Source organism: Gracilinanus agilis, chromosome 4, assembly GCF_016433145.1.
Source record: "Gracilinanus agilis isolate LMUSP501 chromosome 4, AgileGrace, whole genome shotgun sequence".
Lineage (NCBI taxonomy): Eukaryota > Metazoa > Chordata > Mammalia > Didelphimorphia > Didelphidae > Gracilinanus > Gracilinanus agilis.
Genome location: NC_058133.1, coordinates 375100277 through 375121465, shown reverse-complemented (window position 1 = coordinate 375121465; position 21189 = coordinate 375100277). Strand labels below are relative to the sequence as shown.

At 37.1% G+C, this 21189-nt stretch overlaps 1 protein-coding gene across 2 annotated transcripts in view; it reads left to right on the top strand.

Moving 5' to 3' along the window:
- Window positions 1-21189, top strand: part of TBC1D32 (TBC1 domain family member 32) — a 215180-nt gene that overhangs the window by 57814 nt on the left and 136177 nt on the right. For both annotated transcript variants that reach the window (XM_044676877.1, XM_044676876.1), the window contains exons 14-17: window positions 9981-10123; window positions 10959-11086; window positions 15162-15363; window positions 17525-17607. In XM_044676877.1, coding sequence (XP_044532812.1) covers window positions 9981-10123; window positions 10959-11086; window positions 15162-15363; window positions 17525-17607 — 556 coding nt within the window. The remainder of the gene's footprint in view (window positions 1-9980; window positions 10124-10958; window positions 11087-15161; window positions 15364-17524; window positions 17608-21189) is intronic.

Sequence of the window (21189 nt, the reverse complement as noted above, 5' to 3'; positions counted from 1 at the left end):
AGATGGACGCCTCCAACTTGCTCAGGACTCTGAGAGAAACTATTCCTTTCTCTCCTTCCCCCTTTTTATCAATCAACCAATGATTTAGCCAAAGGTTTGATTAAATGACAACAGGGTTTATTGAGTTTCAGGGTTGATTGTAAAGGACAGAGGGATATAAGGTATCTAACAACCATCTAGGGAGAAGCTTCAGGTTGGGGAGGGACACAGGAATGTGAGACTGAGACAGGATCTGCCTCACTTAGTCTCAGGAGGTTTTGATGCCTTTAAGGTTAGGAAAGTTGCATACAATGATTCAGGAGATAATTTGTATCAAGGGTAAGCCTTACTTGACTACAGGGAAACTAAGTCTACAAAGTTTGAATGCTACCACCCAGATCCACCCTTCTCCAAAACCCACAGGAAATTCAGGAAGGGAAATGATGATTGGGATAGGGAAGGTCAGGGAGATCCAGAGGAATTAGCTAAGCTACAAATCTTAAGAGAAAAGCTGCAGAATTAAGGCCAGATTTTCAGCCCAAAGACCAAGCTCAATTGACCCTCCTGCTCTGACCGAGACTCCAGGATCAACTGCCTCTAGTCAGGGTTCTAAACCTTTTTTAACTGTCAGAAATTCTGCAGTAAGGCTTTGCAGGGTTGATTTGCACCTTTTGTACCACAGTAGGATATTTAGAACTTGGGAGTAATTTCCAAATGAAAATAAACCTGTGGTAAAACAATGGTAAAATGAATAGCCTTATGTGAATCAGTGCATGATTGTGGGCCAAATCAGAGAACCTCCCTGAATAGCATTTTAGCAACAAAAATTTCTGTGGCATGAGCACCCAGGGAAGTTTCTATCTATCTAGTGAGTTGCTCCACTATAACAAGATAAACTTTATAATGTCTAGCTTTAAACATACTGATGAAACCAGTAAATGTTCAAAAGGTTTGTAAGCCAGAGGTCACTCCTGAAAGTCTTGGCAGGAAAAGCATGCTGATTATATGCCTGATAAGTAGAGCAAGAGACATGGCTATGTTGGTTATGTTAATACCTGGGGCCAGACTCTTTTAATGAAATCCACACTCCCCCAGTATCAAAATGGCCGCTCCTGAGAATTGATACACATATCTGGTGACAGAAACTGGTTTTTTTGCAGTCTGAGAACACATAGACCTCACTAATCTGCTTTGTTTTAAACCTCTGCGTCCTCTACTCTACTTCATGTTCATTATGGGAAAGAGAAAAAAAAAAACTGGTTCATCATTAGATATTAGAGGAAAAATTTAACTCAGAGCCTGCTAAGGCTGCAAGTTTAGCTGTAGTATCTGCCCATTGGTTTCCCTTAGAGACAGGATTAGGCCCTCCACCCTACCCCCATATGGACAGAGCAATGAACAATATCCAAGACTTCAGAGTTAGTTTAAGATCAGACAGGAGGTCTTTAATAATCTCTGAAGTCAGAAAACCCATCTGCATCCAGATTATCCCAACAGTATGACAGACCCACACCACAAGCACTACATTGAGTCTATGTAAATTGTTGCTTTCATTCTTTTAGCTAGATCAGAGGCCTTTCCCAGTGCTACCATGTCAGCATCCTGTGTGTTAAAAGTTGAAGGTAATGAAACTGTCCAGGTGTCTTCATGGTCTAAAACACCTACGTAGCACCTGTGTGCCATATGCCCTCTCTTGTAAAAGAGGAACTGTCAAGTTCGAGAACTAAATCAGAATTTTCTAAAGGTTAATCAAATCATTTTGGAGCTTCTCTGCCATGTCTGCTACAGATATACAATGATGTAATGGGCCCCTTAAAAATGGTAAATCAGGAAGCAATGTTGCAGGATTAAGTATTATACATTTAAAGGTAATATTCACATTTCCTAACAAAGTTACCTCACATTAGCCAGTATTTGGTCTGAAAATGCCTATGTTGTATGTCACAAGCAGTAATGCCTTACCCCTGTGGGGGCATAGAACAATTAATAGAGAACCCAGGACTGTATCAGAGGTCTTCTCTACAAAGAGAGCTATGGCTGCCAAAGCCCCAAGGCAGGATAGTGCTCTAGCAACCACTGTATCCAGCTATACTGAATAGGAGGATATTGAGTGTTGTGTCTAGAGAAAAAATTAAGTCCTTGCTATGTACCGAGCACTATGCTGAATGCTTGCAATAAAAATCAAGTTAAAAGAAGACATGAGCCATACAGAGAACAAGGAGAAACTTCAGACATGCTGAGGCTTCCCTGAAACCCCAGCCACATTTAAAGACCTGATGTAGGTACATTCAGAATTGGGTTTATTCACTAAGAGAGATCTGGAAACCCCAGTGTCATAGTAAGTTTCTCCATCCAAGCTTAAGGGTTATATGGGGCTAGGTAAAGAGGAACAGATTGGAATAAATAGGAATAAAATATTAGGGTATATAAAAGAAAAGTCACTATTTTCAGACCCCAAAGCCCCTTCCCCTCCCTCAGTCATGCATCATGATTCCTCTAGTATCCTCTACAGTGCCTGCAGTTCCCCTGAGGAACACTATAGTCAGTATTGTGAGAAGTACTATGCTCTACTGGAACCTCTATTATTATTCCACCTCTTATTTCTATACTCCTGGCTCTTTATCTTAACAATTTATTGCTACATGGCCTGGAAAAAAAAATGACCCTCTAGGTTTGGGAGTATTATCAGTTGCCTGAGGCACTCTTTATGTTCTCTTGTAAGGTAGCTAAGAGTCCTTCAACAGTTGTCAAAATAGGATCCAAGATAAATGTTTCCCTTTCCCTTTCTTGTTTAATTTTTTTTCTAATTTCTCCTGTTCAGACTTTCCCTTTTTCTCTTGCACCCTTCAGAAGCAAACAAACTAACTCCCCCCCAAAACTATATGTTTCCAGTGTTATATGTTCATAAGAGGCCAGTCAGGGCAGTGCTTGTGAAAGTCTCTGAAGTGATTAAGTCTGATATGAACAGTAGTGGATTTATTGGGATCTAAACCTGCATATTGCTTAGCTGCTCTGCATATTCATTCACATTTAATGGTTGGCATTTCATTATCCTCTTAACTAATATATTTGAATTTATGTCAATTTTCTGGGTGAGTAGAGCAGTCTGATTCCTTTTAGAAAAGCTTCCTTTTAAAAAAGCTTCCCAAATATCAGGTAACCTCATATGATCCTCAGAATTATTGGGGTCCCATTGTGGCTCCTCCCATGGCCACTGTTTGTCATTCTCACTCTGTGGATTATTGGTTGCCACAAATTTGCCTTTATCCTTCAATGGGCAAATAGTGCATCAGATCAACTGAGCAGTCACAGTAGCTAGATCCTCATCATATTTGGTTATCTTTGTGCCACATACTGAGATGATTGGGGCTGAAAGGGATGTGTTGTCTTAGCATTACCATGTTGTCCCTTTGGTCATGTATGGCAACTTCTCTCAGAGGAAACATGCTCCTAGAGCAGTGATGGTGAACCTATGACATGGGTGCCCAAGATGGCACACAGAGTGCTCTCTGTGGGCACAGGGGCACCCCCACCCCCTAGTTTGTTACTAGAAAGACTGAGGGACTCAGGCAGAGGTGCTCCCCTCCCTACCTCTACGTGCCTGATGACATCTTTTCACATCCCTAGATCTACCCAGCAGCCCAATGGGAGCATACAGGGGGTAAAGTGGGCTGTTCACAGGCTGCAGAGTGCTTGGACTACTCCCTTCCCCCTCTCTACACTCTCTGAAGACTTTTCTCACTTCAGCTGCCCTTCCACCCAGCAGCCCAATGAGAGAGCGTCCTCTGTCCCCTTTGTAAGTTAAGGAGGGACGGAGTGTATCTGGCATGAGGTGGGGAGAGGCTTAGCACTTGGTCTGGGAGGTGGAGGGGGGCCTGGCACTCCATCTCTAAAAGGTTTGCCATCTCTGCTCTAGAGGAGCATTTTCCACTACTCCTGACTCTAAAGTCTGGGTAGAAAGAGAGGATCAGAGAGGAGAAGGAGGAAGAGGGAGAATGTAAAGGGCTGGCAGAGAGGCCATGCCTGGAGCTGAGACAGGGGAGGGGAGGCACAAGGCACTGGAAAGGCTGGGGAAGGGTTAGGGATGGGATGGGCTGAAGGCAGTTCAGGAGGGGAGAAGAGGAGAATGGAGATGGCAGGGACTTCAGGGAGCTAGAATGGGAAGGCCAGGCCATGGAAAGGAAATAGAAGAGGGGCTTTGGGTATAGGCAAAAAAAATAAGGAGGGAATAGAGGAACAGGTCAAAATGTGGGTGGAAGCCCTGGAAAAGGAGTAGGGGGGAACAGATGAAGCAATGGATAGGGTAGTCAGAAAGAAGGAAGAGTGGGAGGAGAAGGAAATGCAGAATTAAGGGGAGACTGAGGAGTGATTAGGCCAGTATTGGCAAACCTTTTAGAGATGATGTTTCTAAACTGCAACTTAAGCCTGTCTGTGAGCCCCAGGCATTACCCTAGAGAGTGGAGGGAGGAAGTACTCTCACTGGGCTGATGGACAGAGGGGCGGGGCATGTGAAAAATGTTCTCAGGCTCCATGGAGAGGGGGAAGGGAGCAGCCCCCTTCTGCTGGGGCATGTGTTCCATGTCTTCACCAACACAAGTTTATACTATTTTATTTTATCTCAGCTGCCCATGATAGATTTCTGTCCCCTATGGCACATTTTAATCCCATCATTGTATTAAAGTGGAAAGAATTGTGTCAGGGCCAAAAGGGGTCCTCAGCTATTGTAGTCATATTTTTAAATCAATTTTTTACAAAATTTAATTCCTTGCTTTTTTGTCATGCCTTACTCTATTGGGAGTAGCCCTCATTCCCCATGAGAGGAGCAGCAGTTGTAAAGGAGATCCTTCTGGGCTAGTGTTCTTACAGAATGCATTTCCCATTAAAAAGAAAGAAAGAAACAAACAAAAAACACTTTTCTCTTTGATTTATGCTTCCAGGAATCCCCTTTTTCTAACAGTTTTTAATCCCTTTCCCAGTTTCTTCCTGGGAGGTCATGTGGTTCAGCTGACCCTCCTATCCACAGATTAATTAATGTTTTTAAAAAATGAGGTTTTAAAAAACTAAAGGCCAGCTTTCTCTTAATCTTATTGTCTTAAAACTAAGCTTATACTATTGTTTTTCTTTTTACCTTTCTGACTGCAATTTTTTTTTGCTATCTACACTGTTTTTACCTACTTTTCCCTCTCTAAATGTTACTGACAAATATACACAAAAATACATGACACATGCTCACAAGAAATAGACACATAACATACATTGAACATGAATATCTCACCAAAGTTGTTGACTGATTCAGCTTCTCAGGAACCAAGTTAAAATTTGTTTTGAAAACTTAAAAATTTCTACTCTATAGATCAGTAACTCCTCGTAGAGGGAAAAAAAATATGTTCCACATTTGGACCCAATATTTTTGGAGTTAAATGCCAAAAAAAAGAAGAAGAGGAATTTAAACTCTTGATTCATGGTTTGCCACTTATGACATACAAAATTATCTGGAGGCTATATTTTTCACTTTAAAATATCAGTTTATTAAAATAGCATGCTTATGACAATCCACCTAGCCATAGGCTCCCTCCAGTCTTAACAGACACTGTAGAACTCAGTTGGGTAAGAAGCCCATCAGACCAGCAGAGAGCTAGGCCAAGCTTGAGCAGCTGGATTCAGGCTTCCTGGAGAGAGATCATACCAGATATGTTTTAGTTTAGAATCAGGCTATTTTTGGGGGGTGCTGAAAACAATTTTATAGAAAATATCCCCATTGAGTTTTCCACAGAGCTATTTGATAAGTAGAAGGTGATCCAGGGAAGGATTAGACTCCAAATTCTAGGGAAAAGATTAAGTCCTTACTATGTACTAAAAACTCTGCTTAGTGCTTGCAATATAAATCAAGTAAAAAGTAGACAGTCCCTTTCCTCAAGGAACTTATCTGAAGGTAGCCTAGAAAAGATGAGACAGAGCCTGAGGTGCCTTCCTTAAATGGAGGTTCAAGGAGCAAGTTATACAATCAGAAATAGTCTGAGGGAATATAAAGCATTTCCTTTGTGTGTTTTAGGCTAGAAGTAAGGCTTTGAGATGAAGGCCTGGGGCATGGTAATGGAATTCCAGAGTACAGTCTGGAAAGTAATATTTGAGCATTAGATTAGGGCTTTGTAGAGTTTTTTCATATTATAAGCCAAATATTTAGTTCCACTATGGCTTCCATTTATTTATGTAGTTCTGTGCTCAAAGAAGCATATCCTAACTTTACCAGTAATACTGGATATTTAATATGGCTACATTATAAGTGTACCTTTATAATGAAGCATTTTTTTCAGTGATGTAAGAAATATCATGGTATTTAGTTTTAGAAGACATTTCCAATTCTGTTTAGACATTTTATTTAATTCTCGTGTGTTACTTAACCACTTTGACATCAGTTTTCACATCTGTGAAATGAAGAAGTTGAATTAGATCATTTCTAAGATCCTTTCCAGCTATAAATCCTGTGAGAATTTGATCTTTTGTGTAAACTTAGATTGTTTCTTAAAGCAATATTCCTCTGTAAATTGCCACAGATAACTGATGAATAGATTATAAGTACCGATTGCTTAAAAGAAATGAAATTGCAATAAATTATTTATAATTGTAACTATTTCACTGATATTCTTGTTGGAAGCCACTGAGAGAAACAAGGTCCTTTAATAGAGTCCTTTTATCTGGACCCCATCAAAAGATCAATGCAGCTACGCAAGCGCATTTGATTTTTCTGCTCTGCAAGTCAGGATGCAGACAGGATGGTTTCATTTAAGATAAAAATCTGGACTCCTCTCTGTGACTCCTTTTTATGATCAACACCTTTTCTTATTGGAAAGCATTATAATCTAATTTTCTAGGATAGCTTTAAGTTTATAAGTACCTTATAGTAAACCAGCAGTTAAGGAGTTAACAGTTTTCTCCCATGCCAAAAAAGGCATAAATTAGCAGAAGCTGCCCTGGCCCTGTATCTGTTTCCAGACAGCCCAATGTCAAAGTAGGCAAAGTCAGAGACCCTTCATATTCAGCTAGGTACTTTCCATTTCACATAATCTTAAAGTCTCATGCTTTAAAGATATCTTTTGAAGTATGGACGCTTTTTACTAAAATAACTTTTAGATAAAATGAAACTCATTTTTAACCTTGGACCTTGTCTCATCTGGGCATACTCTTCATGAGAAAAATCTTTTGTAGAATATATGCCAATCATGATGTAATTCTGTAACTTTGGTTGACTGCGCAACTGCAAACTCCTTTGTGCTTTATGAAAATGGCTTTGGAATACTGCATAAAATAAATCCAAAGCTCCATGTCTGACAGAGCAGCTATGAGCTAACTAACAGCCTCTGGCTTCTGCCTCATTCATTCTCACCTAAACCATGCACCTCCCAGACCCCTGGAGCTGTTGGATAGCTTCCAACATATTCTGAAATAAAAATAATTGAATTTATCTTGCATAAAGGAAAAATTATTCAGGAAAATTGATTATAAAGTACTGCATCTAAAGTTTCACTCTGTATAGCCACATATGTAAACAACCATATAATAACATTTCTTTGGCAATGCTGATTTTTTTAAAATAAAATCTTAATTTTCTCCAATTACATCTAAAAATTTTAACATTAAAAAAATTTTTTTTGAGATCCAAATTCTTTTTTTATCTCAAAGATTTTGTTTTATTTTTTTAGAAAAAAATTTTCCATGGTTACATGATTCATGTTCTTACACTCCCCCCCACCTCCCCAGCACCCCCAATAGCCGATGAGCATTTACACTGGTTTCTTCATGTGTCATTGATCAAGATTTATTTCCATATTATTGATAGTTGTACTAGTGTGGTCGTTTAGAGTTTACTTCCTAAATCATGTCCACATCAATCCATGTGTTCAAACAGTTGTTTTTCTTCTGTACTTCCACTCCTGTAGTTCTTCCTCTAAATGTGGGTAGCGTACTTTTCCATAAATCCCTCAGAATTGTCCTGGGTCATTGCATTGCTGCTAGTAGAGGAGTCCATTACATTCGATTTTACCACAGTGTATTAGTCTCTGTGTACAATGTTCTCCTGGTTCTGCTCCTTTCACTCTGCATCAATTCCTAGAGGTCTTTCCAGTTCACATGGAATTCCTCTAGTTTATTATTCCTTTGAGCACAATAGTATTCCATCACCAACAGATACCATAATTTGTTCAGCCATTCCCCAATTGACAGGCATAACCTCGTTTTCCAGTTTTTTGCCACCACAAAGAGCACGGCTATAAATATTTTTGTACGTGTCTTTTCCCCTATGATTTCTTCGGGGTATACATCCAGAAATGCTATGGCTGGATCAAAGGACAGGCAGTCTTTTAGCGCTCTTTGGGCATAGTTTCAAATTGCCATCCAGAATGGTTGGATCAATTCACAACTCCACCAGCAATTCATTAATATCCCAATTTTGCCACATCCCCTCCAACATTCATTATTCTCCCCTGCTGTCATTTTAGCCAATCTGCTACATTACATGTAACTATATTAGTCAAATTCAACATTTCAAGGAATATCTGCATGATATTTAATATTGTCGATCTAGCTGTATGTTTTATTAGGTAATATTTAGAGTATTTATTGGATAATATTATGTAGTCTAAGGCATGTAGAATCTATTTGCTCTTTTGGTCTCAGTGCCATTCCAAATCTTAATTTTGGCATGATGTAGGAAAATGAAGCCGTGTGTAAGTGGAGCTTAAGCTCAAGCAACTTGTCATAAGTGTATCACAAAGACTTATTACAGTTCTCTTAATCATGGAGTGTTCTCATGGATATTGGCAGTTATTCTAGTTTCCTCTGTGTACATGTCCTCACTCTTTTTTCCCCGTGAATGTTGGGAGTTATCCAATCTACCTGTATCATTTACTTTTAAATTTATGCTTATACTTTATACTTTATATTACTTTATACTTTATATTTATACTTTAACTTTGATCATATTTGATTATTTTTTAATTTTAGTTATTAGAAAATGATGTTAGAAAGTAAAGCTAAGGCATCTTTTTAAAAACTACTTCTCTAAAGTCTTACGTTGTTGCATCATGGAGGTGACTCAGGATTTTTAAAGTCTGTGATAGCAAAGAATTATTTTTCGTATGTCCTACAAAGCTGGGAAAGCTTGTAGTATGAGTAAGCCACATGTTATATGTATGTCTGTGCTCATTTCTAGAAGATTGAACAGTAGATGATTTTTTTTCAACCATAACAATTCATAAAGAGTTGTGATAAGGTATAAATTTCAATCGGCATGATGAAGAGAATATCCAATGATGAAAGCACAGATCCTTGAAATTTTAGAATTCTGAACCTAGAGTCAGGAAGACACTTAACTAGCTTTGAGACTGTGCACTTACTTAACCCTCTGCCTTAGTTTTTTCATCTGTAAAGCAAGAATAATAATAGCACTTTTCTCTTGTTTTTTTTTTAATGAGATAATATTCGTAAAGTACTTTGCAAACTTTTGAGTGCCATATAAACTCTATATACACTATTATTATAAGTAGTGAATGAGCAGCTTGGTGATGCAGTGGATAGAGAATGAAGCTAAGAGTCAGGAAAACTTATGTGGCTTCTGATACTTACTATGTTACCCTTGGCAAATCACTTAATCCCATTGGCCTCAGTTTCCTCATCTTTAAAATCAGCTGGAAAAGGAAATGGCAAACCACTTCAGTGTCTCCCTAGAAAATCACAACTGGGATCAAGGAGAGTAAGATAACTGAAAAGTGGAGGAAAAAAAGTTGAACTTCATTATTTTTCCTTTTACTTGAAGAGAGAGGATATATAAAGCATGTTCCAAAAATCTTAGTAATCTTAATCTTAATTTTGAAACATCCCATATTGTTTGCTTTCTTTTATCTTCCACACCAAGCACCTTTAAAGCACATCTTTAAAACCTGTTCATTATATGTACAGTTTGTTGAATTAAATCTCACAAAATTCTGCTTTGTTTTATCCTTTAGAGGACTATTCTCCAGCAAGTTTGGTGACTGAAATACTACGGATACTGTGTGATCAAAAGGAGTGTGCAACTGAATGTTTATATAAGACCCCAGTAATAGATGCATTTCTTGAACCTATTCATAATTTAATGAAAGGAATTGAGGTTAGTATGCTTTACTAAATACAGTCAGAGATACCCTGTAGAGAATTGGTGAGTACATTAAGTAGAAATTTAATTTTGTAATGTAGTACATTTTGAAATGTAATTTTATTATTCTTTTATTTCCCAACATGAAAATATTTTATGTTGATATGAGTTTTTATTCATAGTATACAAGTATTAGTTTATGCAGAAGATTGATAATACACTAGCTATAACAATTTGGCATAAAAAATTGCAGAAAACATTTATTTTGATCAGTCTTAAATATGCTCATGCCTTGTAAAAATCCTTAAAAAATCTTTCTATTAAGATGATACCTGGGGGATAGTTAAAGAAACAGGCTAGTAATAGCAGTACCCCCCCAAAAAAAAGAAGAAGGAGAAGAAGAAGAAAGAAAAGGCTGTTAGTGAAGCATTTAAAGATTTTCCACAGAAGAGTGCCAAAGAAGGGTTGGTCTCAGAGACAAGTGAGACTGGTTGACAAGTAATCTCCTGAAGAGCAAGAATGAATAAGAGAAAGCATGAAACTATTTCTAGCAGCATTAATGAGACTTATAATATCTGGTTTAATAAATAACAATTAACTAGTTTGGATTGAAAAATGCATATTTTTGTTTTTAAGCTGATTAGTCCTGTATTGGCAGTATGCTACCATTTACTCTTATATTTTATTCAATCTTTATGATGATCCATAGATACCAAAATTAACTTCCTGTTGTTATTATACATATATGAGTTTATCCCTGTCACTTTAATGCACATGGGTTGGATGAATGATTGGCATGACAGAAAATATAATTTATTTTTGAAAATCTTATCTATATGTTTATATATAGGTTGCTCCAAATTTTTCTGAAACAGCTTTAATTCATATTGCTGATGTTTTGGCAAGAATTGCTTCTGTGGAAGAAGGCCTTTTTCTACTTCTTTATGGAGAAAACATGAACTCTTCTAAGGATGAAAAGTAAGCAATTACCTGTTTATAGTTTTTGGTCTTATGTTATATTTTTTCTGTATTAATATCTTTTTAAAAATTATATTTTATAAAAAATATAATAAAATATAAAAAATATATATTTTATAAAAAACAAAAACAATTAAGAGACAATACCAAAGGTTACTGACCATCCTCTGGCATCCTTAATTACTTTTGGATTAACTCTAAGCAAGACCTTTGCCAAGTGGTATGGAGGCAAATTGGGTGTTATGATCATGAGATGAATTGCAAAGAGGGGTCTGTGGGCTGAGGACTTCTGAAATGTTTGTTTTAATTTCTGCTGAGTACTCAGTTACTCTTTTTGAAAATAGTTCTATCAGCTGCCCAATAAATAATCATCTATTAGGTTCCTGGTTTGAGCCATGAATGGTGGAAAATGCTGAAAATAATAAATTTCAATCAATCAAATTTTAAAAAATCAATCAAAATACTCAAATGGATCTCTGATGTTATCAATGTGGGAGTTTCTTCCAACAGTATTTATAGTAACCCATCTTTGCATGCCCATCCTATGCAACTTTTTTTTGTTTCCCCAGAAGTTTGTCTCAGGGAATCAGTCATTGTGCTGAGAAACATCCTCACTGTCTTCCAGTATTGTGAGGGCACCAGTGGAGCTCTTTGCCTGCCCATCTGGCGTCCCATGACGCTGGTCACACAAAGACAAAAATACCATTTTCTTTCAAAGAGCTCATATTCTAGTGGGAGAAGGTGGCATGTATTCATATACATGCAAAACAAATGCAAAATAGTTTTAGTAGGAAAAAAGCTGCAGCTGAGTAATGGGAGCTTCAGGAAAGACTTCCTGTAGGAGGTAGCCTTTGTTCTCTATTTTGAAAGCATCTAAAAGGCAGAGGTGAAGAGGTGGTACCTTCCAAACTGGCGGGACAGCTTGTGCAGTGATTCAGAAACAATGGATTTAATGTTGGGGGCAAGAATAACAAGACAACTTGTTTCTTAGAGAATGTAAACTTTTGAGAAAACACAGACAAGTTTAATAGGATAGAGAGACATGGATATGTGGCTATCCATATTGTTGGAAGGAATTCCCACACTGATGAAATCCTAGATCTGTTTGAGTGTTTGATTATTTTAAGCCCTTTTTCACAGTCTCACTGATATACATCACAGTCTCCCCATGATCAGAAAGTGTGCCCTGAAGCTGGTGGTTGGTGACGCAGGTTACAAATGTCTTCACAGGCTAAATAGAGGAGACTGTATTAGATTCAAGAGGCCAAAGGGAGCTACTGGAGTGTATTGAGTCAGGAGTGATGCGATCAGACCTGTGCTTTAGTTACCCTTACAGGAGTGATGGGCAAACTTTTTAAAGAGGGGCCAAAGGAAAGGAAATGCTCATCTGTCAGTCTGTTTCTAAGGCAACTCTTTCAAAGTTTCATTGTATTGTATCTTACTCATTGTGTTCGTTAGATTAGGAATAATGTCCCACAGCTGCATAGAACATTTTAGGGGACTGCATCTGGCCTGCAGCCATTGTTTGCCCATCACTGCCTTAGAGGAATTAGAAAGGGGAAAAACTTAGCAGGAATACCAATGAGGAGGCTCTTGTGATAGGCTAGTTGACAAGTATGGAGTGACTGCCTTAGGATGGTAGCCCTATGATTGTGATTGAGGAAGAGGGGAAAGATGGGAAATATGTTGTGGGAGATGAATCAAAAAGAGTATCTGAAGTGAAGGAGAGTAAGGAGTTGAAGATAATTCTAAGGCTATGAACCTTGGTAATTGGAAAGTGATGATGCCCTCAACTAAAATATGGAAGCTCAATAATGTAGTGCTCTTGGTAGAAAAATTAGGTTATTTTCACTTTCATTGATTTGCATTTCAGATGCTTACATTGTACCCTGAAATATTATTTATTTGTTTATCTTTAAAAATAAAAACCTTACCTTCCATCTTAAAATCAATACTATGTATTAATTCCAAGGCAGAAGAGCTGTAAGGCCTAGTCAATGGGGGTTAAGTGACTTGCCCAGGGTTGCACAGCTGGGAAGTGTCTGAGGCCAGATTTGAACCCAGGACCCCCTGACTCTAGGCCTGACTCTAGGCTCTCAATCCACTGAGCCACCTAGCTACCCCCTATCCTGAAATGTTTAAAGGACAATTGGGAATGTGATACTGGAGCTCAGAAGAAGAGGCTAAAATAATTTATCTGCATAGAGATAGTAATTGAACCCATTGGTCTTCATCAGGTTGCTGAGAGAGTATAGGAAGTGAAGAGGATTCAGGAAAGAATCCAGAAGAACAGCTTTATCTAAGGGACCCAGGATGTATGATGACCAAGCAAAACATACAGAGAAAGATCATTGAAACAGGAGAACCAAGAGAAAAGTGTCATGAAAGTCCATATTTGGCGATAGTACCTTGGAGTCAAGTGTGGTCCATAGTGTTAGGCTGCAGAGAGTTCCTCCAGGAGAAGTGAGAAAAAGCACTTTGGAGAAGATAGTACATCTGAAGTATGAGGTCACTCAGAGGGGATGTGAGGCAGTAAGGAAGAGGAGAGGAAATGGGAGCAATGGACATGAACCTCCTGACCTTCCTGCTTGGAGTCTAGCTGGGAAAAGAAGAGATGCTAGGACGGTAGTTTGAGGGGTGGTGGAGTCATATAAGCGGTTTTATTCTTTCAAGGATGAAGATGACTTAGGTATGACTTATGGACAGCAGAGAATGAATCATTAGGTAGGAAGATATTGGACATTAGAAAAAGGGGTTGGGTAATTGAGGCAGTAGTCATCTGCTGGAGAAAACAGGGGAGTATGGAATTGTGGATGTATTGTGGAATGGAGAAAGGGTAGTGAGGTGATAGATTGGATAAAGACTTGTTGATAGCTATCTGTAGCCACTTGCATATGGCTTCAGGCAATTACTTGCTCAATGACCCTAGGCAAGTCATTTTACTCTGTTTGCCTCAGTTTCCTCATCTATAAATTGAGTTGAGAAGGAAATGAGAAACTACCTCAGTATCTTTGCCAAGAAAATTCTAAATGGGGTCATGGATATTCTACCCCAAAGAAAAGCATATGTATGACTGCATTCTCTTATGGTAAAAACTGGGGTTAACATATATTTTATCTGGGTTCAGAAGAAGGGTGAGTAGGAGACAGGAATGTGTAATAGGTTGGGACCTTACGAGCTGGGGAAATACAGTTCAATGAATGATTGGGCAGTTGACAGGAATGACAGTTGGATCCAAACTGCCACACTAATCTACTTAGCCAGGGAGACTGAAACAAATAAGTGACAGGGTAATACAGGGACAAAAATTTATAAACACAGGTTTTAATCATGATTGAGGGTCAGAGATAATGGGGAGAGGCCACACTAAATCTAACCACTAAAGACCACACAAGGGCTGGGAGAATGGGTTAATGCCTACACTGCTCTATACAGACTATTACAGACTAGAAGGGAAATGGGTCTCTCATAGAGTCATGTCCACTTCTGCTCCTCTTGATGGTACTGGAAACGGGTCCACAGGAAGGTAAAACAGGTCCACAGGAAGGTAAATCCAGGTTAATCAAGGAGCTTGTCTCAGACTGGGATGTCTACCACCCCAGCTAGGTCTTGCTCACTTGTTCTTCCCTGGCAGGTCTTCCTTCTCAGTGATAACTCCACACTCCTTGGGCTCTTCACTGTGCAGGTAAAGGCAATCACACCATCTCCCTTTCCCAGCTTGACCAGAGTCCTGAAGGCAAACAGTTTTTTTTTTTCCTTCATTCCATTTAGAATGTGGATGGCTGACAGCCAAGGCTTTTTACCCTTAGTCTGCCTGCTAAGTCTGCTTTCCTACTTTTAAAGTCTATTTCCTATTACAATTCTCAATTTCCTTCCCATCAATTCTCCTTGAATTTTCTCCTATGTCTTACTTCCTACATTTTGGAAATCTCTGCTTATACTGACAGGGAAGGAGAAGTAGTTTAAAGAGTCCTGATGAAGAACAGAATAGGGTTAGGTGAATGGTACTTTTGGTAGTCTGAAATTGCTTTAAAAAATAGAATGGTGAGCCAGGATTCATGGTATTCTCTTCTAGTTCCACAGGTGCTCATTTAATTGCCCAGTTTTCAAAGAAGCTTCTTGATGAGGATATTTCTGTTTTTTCTGGATCAGAGATGTTGCCTGTGGTTAAAGGAGCTTTCATTTCAGTGTGCCGCCAGATGTACAGCACCTGTGAAGGTCTAGAGGTGTTAATTCCTTATAGTTTGCATGACTCTATTGCAAAGGCATGGAAAAAGGTAATTATGAAAGCTATTTTTTATTACAGTTTGTTGAAATTTTGGTCAACTGCTTATTTCAATTGTTTTACTGTTATTTTCTCTATAATGTATTTTATGGTAGTGAGCACTTTTATTGATTTCATTATTAGCAGGGGTCGGCAACCTTTTTGGCCATGAGAGCCATAAACGCCACATTTTTTAAAATGTAATTTCATGAGAGCCGTACAGTGCTCACAGTGCGTGCTTCTGTAACAGCGCCTGAAAAAAAATTGACTTTATTGCTCCTACAGAAAGAGCCATATCTGGCCCTCAAAAGAGCCAGATATGGCTCAAGAGCCATACGTTGCTGACCCCTGATTATTAGGATGAGTATTTGTAATGGGGGAGATGTATTTAACATAAGTAGTGTTCATGTAAATGGCCTGGGCAACATCAGTAAGATATTTGAAATGCACTAAAAATCACCTATTAGAATATTTGAAATCTGTTTAGCGAAGTTCATTCAGCATAAGGTAATGTTTCTTTTTTTCTCCCATATGCTCTCCTTTTAAAAAATGCTATTCAAATGAATATAATTCTCAGTGAAGTTGCCATTTTGGTTCAAAAATAGATAACCTCTTCAATGATGCAAATTTTCAGTGTACAAATATATGATTCGATACTTGTATTTTTGACAACTAATTATGAATAAAACATTCTCCTTTACTACCATACTTCCTTAAGATACTAATTATCATTGTTATCATCTTTGCCATTGTTGTTATAAAATATAAAAAAGTATAAAAATTTTAATATGATCTTTCTACATTACACTTTATATTTTTAAACCTTTATCTCTACTATTTTAATATAAAGATTTAGTTGTTTAGCCTTCAAAAATTGTTAGGAATTTTTACTTCCTGATGTTTGGCATTTACCTGTCCCTTGAAGGTAAAGGATCAAGAATCATAACATTGATATTTGGTGGGTTAAAAAAATTATGGATCCATGCTAGCCCAATATGGTGTTTTGGGACCCTAGCTTATGTGGGGAAAATCAGGAGACACTAAACAATTTGTCCTTGCTAGATTTTTGTTTCTGTAGTTCAGGCAGTTTTCTTTTGGACTGATGAACCTATCTCCTCCAATGCAGGTGGGTAACTGATTTGCCATTTGGAGGCTCAGAGAGTTGCCTGCATCAGTGAAAAAGTGACTTGCTTAGGTGCATGTGACCAGTATGTATCAGAGGCAGGACTTGGATTGAGGGCTTTCTGCCTGTCAGGCTATCTTTTCCACTGAGTTGCTGCCACTGTATGTAAAAATGATAGTGATGGGTTTTGTTTGTGTATATATATATATATGTATATACATATATATATACACACACACATATATATCTGTTTTTGTCTATCTCTTTTTTGTTTATAATATTTCTGGGAAGCTGAGTTATTTAGTGGATAGAGTGCCTGGCCTAGAGACAAGAAGATCTGACTTCAAATCCAGCCTCAGATACTTGTTGTCTGACCCTGATCAAGTAACATAACTCTGTTTGCCTCAGTTTCTAAGGAAATGGCAAACCACTTCACTATCTTTGCCAAGAATACTCCCAAAGGGGTCATGAAGAGTTGGATACAACTGAGATAATGTTTCAGCAACAACAAACTGATAATATTTATGGGGCCATTAAAAACCCTCTTAACTGTCTTAAATGAAACTCTTCTCATTCTTTCCTGTTCAATTTTGAGCCGAGTTTATTGTTCAGTGTCTGTCTTAAGATACACATATGCAGAAAACAGGTGAATATGATAAAATAGATGTCTGTATAATTTCACATCACAGTCTGGAAGATGCTTGTGCTTTAACCACTTATTTTTCCTGAATATAGAGGCCATTCACAAAAATACAACACACACACATATACACACATGTACTCTTGTCCTTTTCATCACTTTAAAAATATGTACTTAAATAATTAGGAACACTTCACATAATGATAAACATTGCAACCTTGCCACAGTCAGGAAAATAAATCCTTTGTAGTCTAATCCCACATTGCAAAGGATTCTATATAATATTAATAAATAACTTGAAAAACAAGGTCAGGGGATATTATGAATATTTTAATTTATAATAGAATTTTATTTTTGAGCAGTAAGTGTTAGTAAAGCCATTTTTAATAAATAAAAATTTTTATTTTATAGATCAGCTTGCTTTCAGAAAGAATTCCTACTCCTGTAGAAGGTTCGGATTCTATTTCTTCTGTAAGCCAGGAGTCTCAAAACATGTAAGTAATTCAGACTATACTCATTTGTGTTTATATTTCATGTGGCAATTAAAAATAAGCAGATAATATCAACCTACCTTAAAGAGCTAACAAAGAGGGAAAAATGTATATTGAAATTTCTTTTTTTTCTAATAAGAACATTTTGTTTATCTACTTTGTTAGCTTAGAAAACTAAGCATTCTTTGTTGTTTGCTGAAAATGTTAGTGTTTTTCCTAAAGTTGAAATAGGATAGGTAAAATAAAACTTTCCCAGAATAAATTCTTCCAAAAACTTTAATCAGCAAGCATGTAAACAAAATAAAAAGAGGAAAAACAAGGACAAACCTATTATTTTTCAGATTAAAAAAAATAAAGAAAACCGATCTTGACCTTCATAAAGTAGTAACAGAATTTACTTACCTATCCTATTTCAAACTTATCTTTATGGATTTTAATCAGTATTTTATCCAATTGGATATTTTGATTTAATTCACATAGATAGTTTTTTTTTGCTTTTCTGTTTGAATTACTTATGTTTCTTCCCATATTTCTTTTAATTATTTATATTCATTGTTTTAATTTAAAAAATCAATTTTATTGATCCGTTTATTATTGCCTCTGGAAGTGTTTTCCCGGTTTCCTCCAAACTACACCACATGTCATATATGCACCCACACCCACATCCACAGAATTGAATCCTGCCTTGTAACAAAGCAAATAAAATGAAAATACTCAGTTTGATAACCTGATATAAGATATAAATTCAAGCAGATTTTACTAAGATTCACTTAATTCATTATCTTTCTCCCCAAACACTTCCCTTTTCCAAACTTCCCTAATTTTATCAAAGGCACCACCATGCTTCCCATTGTCTCTAGTGTCTAATCTTAACATTATCCTTAACTCAGCACTCTTCTTTCTATTATGTACCATATCAGTTACTGGATTTTAATGTTTATACTTTTGCAATGTTTTTTACATCTTCCCTATTCTCTCTATACTCACAACAGCTGCCAATTTAGTCCAGAGCCTTGTGTTCTTTCACTTAGATTATTGCAACCCGCTTCTATTTAGTCTTCTTCCCTCAAGTCTCTCACAGCTGCCACAAAAGTAATTTTCATTAAGCACAGATTAGGCCAAATGACTCCCCTAATCAAGCAATTTATTTCCTATTGTCTCTAAGATAAAATATAAACTCTTCTGCTCAGCTTAATGTCCCATAAAACCTGTCTCCAGCCTATCTTTTCCAGCCTCCTGGGGCATTACTTACTTCTCTACCCTGAGATTCAGCAACACTGGTCTTCTCTGTTAACTGATACAAAACACTTCTTCTCTCATGTCTCAGAATTTAAATTGTTTTATCATATAATTCCAAATTCCTTTTTTTAAAATCATTATTTTGAATTTTTTATTTTTTAGAAAAAAAAATTTCCATGGTTACATGATTCATGTTCTTGCTCTCTCTCCTCCAACCCCCTAACCCTCTAAACAAGGCAAATATCCACTGGTTTCTTCATGTGTCATCGATCAAGGCCTAGTTCCATGTTATTGATAATTGTTCTAGGGTGGGCTTTAAGAGTTTACATCCCAAATCGTGTCCACATCAATACATGTGTTCAAGCAATTGTTTTTCTTCTGTGTTTCCTCTGAATGTGGGTAGCGTTCTTTTCCATAAATCCCTCAGAATTGTCCTGGGTCATTGCATTGCTGCTAGTTGAGAAGTCCATTACATTCGATTTTACCACAGTGTATCAGTCTCTGTGTACAATGTTCTCCTGGATCTGCTCCTTTCACTCTGCATCAATTCCTGGAAGTCTTTCCAGTTCACATGGAATTCCTCCAGTTCATTATTCCTTATAGCACAATAGTATTCCATCACCAACAGATACCACAATTTGTTCAGCTATTCCCCATTTGACAGGCATACGCTACCCTTGTTTTCCAGTTTCAGTTTTTGCTACCACAAAGAGCACGGCTATAAATATTTTTGTACATGTCTTTTCCCCTATGATCTCTTTGGGGTACAAACCCAGCAATGGTATGGCTGGATCAAAGGGCAGGCAATCTTTTAGCACTCTTTGGGCATAGTTTCAAATTGCCATCCAGAATGGTTGGATCAGTTCACAACTCCACCAGCAACGCATTAATGTCCCAATTTTGCTACATCCCCTCCAACATTCATTATTCTCCCCTGCTGTCATTTTAGCTAGTCTGCTGGATGTGAGTTGCTTTTATTTGCATTTCTCTAAGTATTAGAGATTTAGAACACTTTCTCATGTGTTTATTGACAGTTTTGATTTCTTTATCTGAAATTTGCCTATTCATGTCCCTTGCCCATTTATCATTTGGGGAATGGCTTGATTTTTTTTTTTGTACAGTTAATTTAGCTCCTTGTATATTTGAGTAATTAGACCTTTTTCAGAGTTTTTTGTTATAAAGATTTTTTCCCAATTTGTAGTTTCCCTTCTGATTTTGGTTCCATTGTTTTTGTTTGTACAAAACTTTTTTAATTTGATGTAATCAAACTTATTTACTTTACATTTTGTAATTTTTTCTAACACTTGCTTGGTTTTAAAATCTTTCCTTTCCCAAAGATCTGACAAGTATACTATTCTATGTTTGCCTAATTTTCTTATAGTTTCTTCCTTTATTCAAGTCATTCAACCACTCTGAATTTATCTTGGTGTAGGGTGTGAGATGTTGATCTAAAGCTAATCTCTCCCATATCATTTTCCAATTTTCCCAGCAGTTTTTGTCAAATAGTGGATTTTTGTCCCCAAAGTTGGGCATTTTGGGTTTATCATACACTGTCTTACTGACATCACTTACCCCAAGTCTATTCCACTGATCCTCCCTTCTGTCTCTTAGCCAGTACCATAGTTTTGATGACCGCTGCTTTATAGTATAGTTTAATATCTAGTACTGCTAGGCCACCTTCCTTCATGTTTTTTTTTCATTATTTCCCTTTATATTTTTGATCTTTTGTTCTTCCAAATGAACTTTCTTATAGTTTTTTTCTAATTCAGTAAAAAAAGTTTTTTGGTAGTTTGATAGATATGGCACTAAATAAGTAAATTAATTTGGGTAGAATGGTCATTTTTATTATGTTAGCTTGTCCTACCCATGAGCAGTCAATGTTTTTCCAATTGTTTAGATCTAGTTTTATTTGTTTGGAGAGTGTTTTGTAGTTGTGTTTGTATAATTCCTGTGTTTATTATGGTAGATAGATTCCTAAGCATTTTATATTGTCTAAGGTGATTTTAAATGGTGTTTCTCTTTCTACCTCTGGCTGCTGTGGTTGGAAATATATAGAAATACTGATGATTTATGTGCATTTATTTTGTATCCTGCAACTTTGCTAAAATTGTTGATTATTTCTACTAGCTTTTTAGTTGATTCTTTAGGATTTTTTAAGCTGACCATATCATCTGCAAAGTGATAACTTAGTCTCTTCATTGTCTATTTTAATACCTTCAATTTCTTTTTCTTCTCTAATTGCTACTGATAGTGTTTCTATTACAATGTTAAATAACAGAGGTGATAATGGGCATCCTTTCTTCATGCCTTATCTTATTGGGAAGGCTTCTAATTTAACTCCATTGC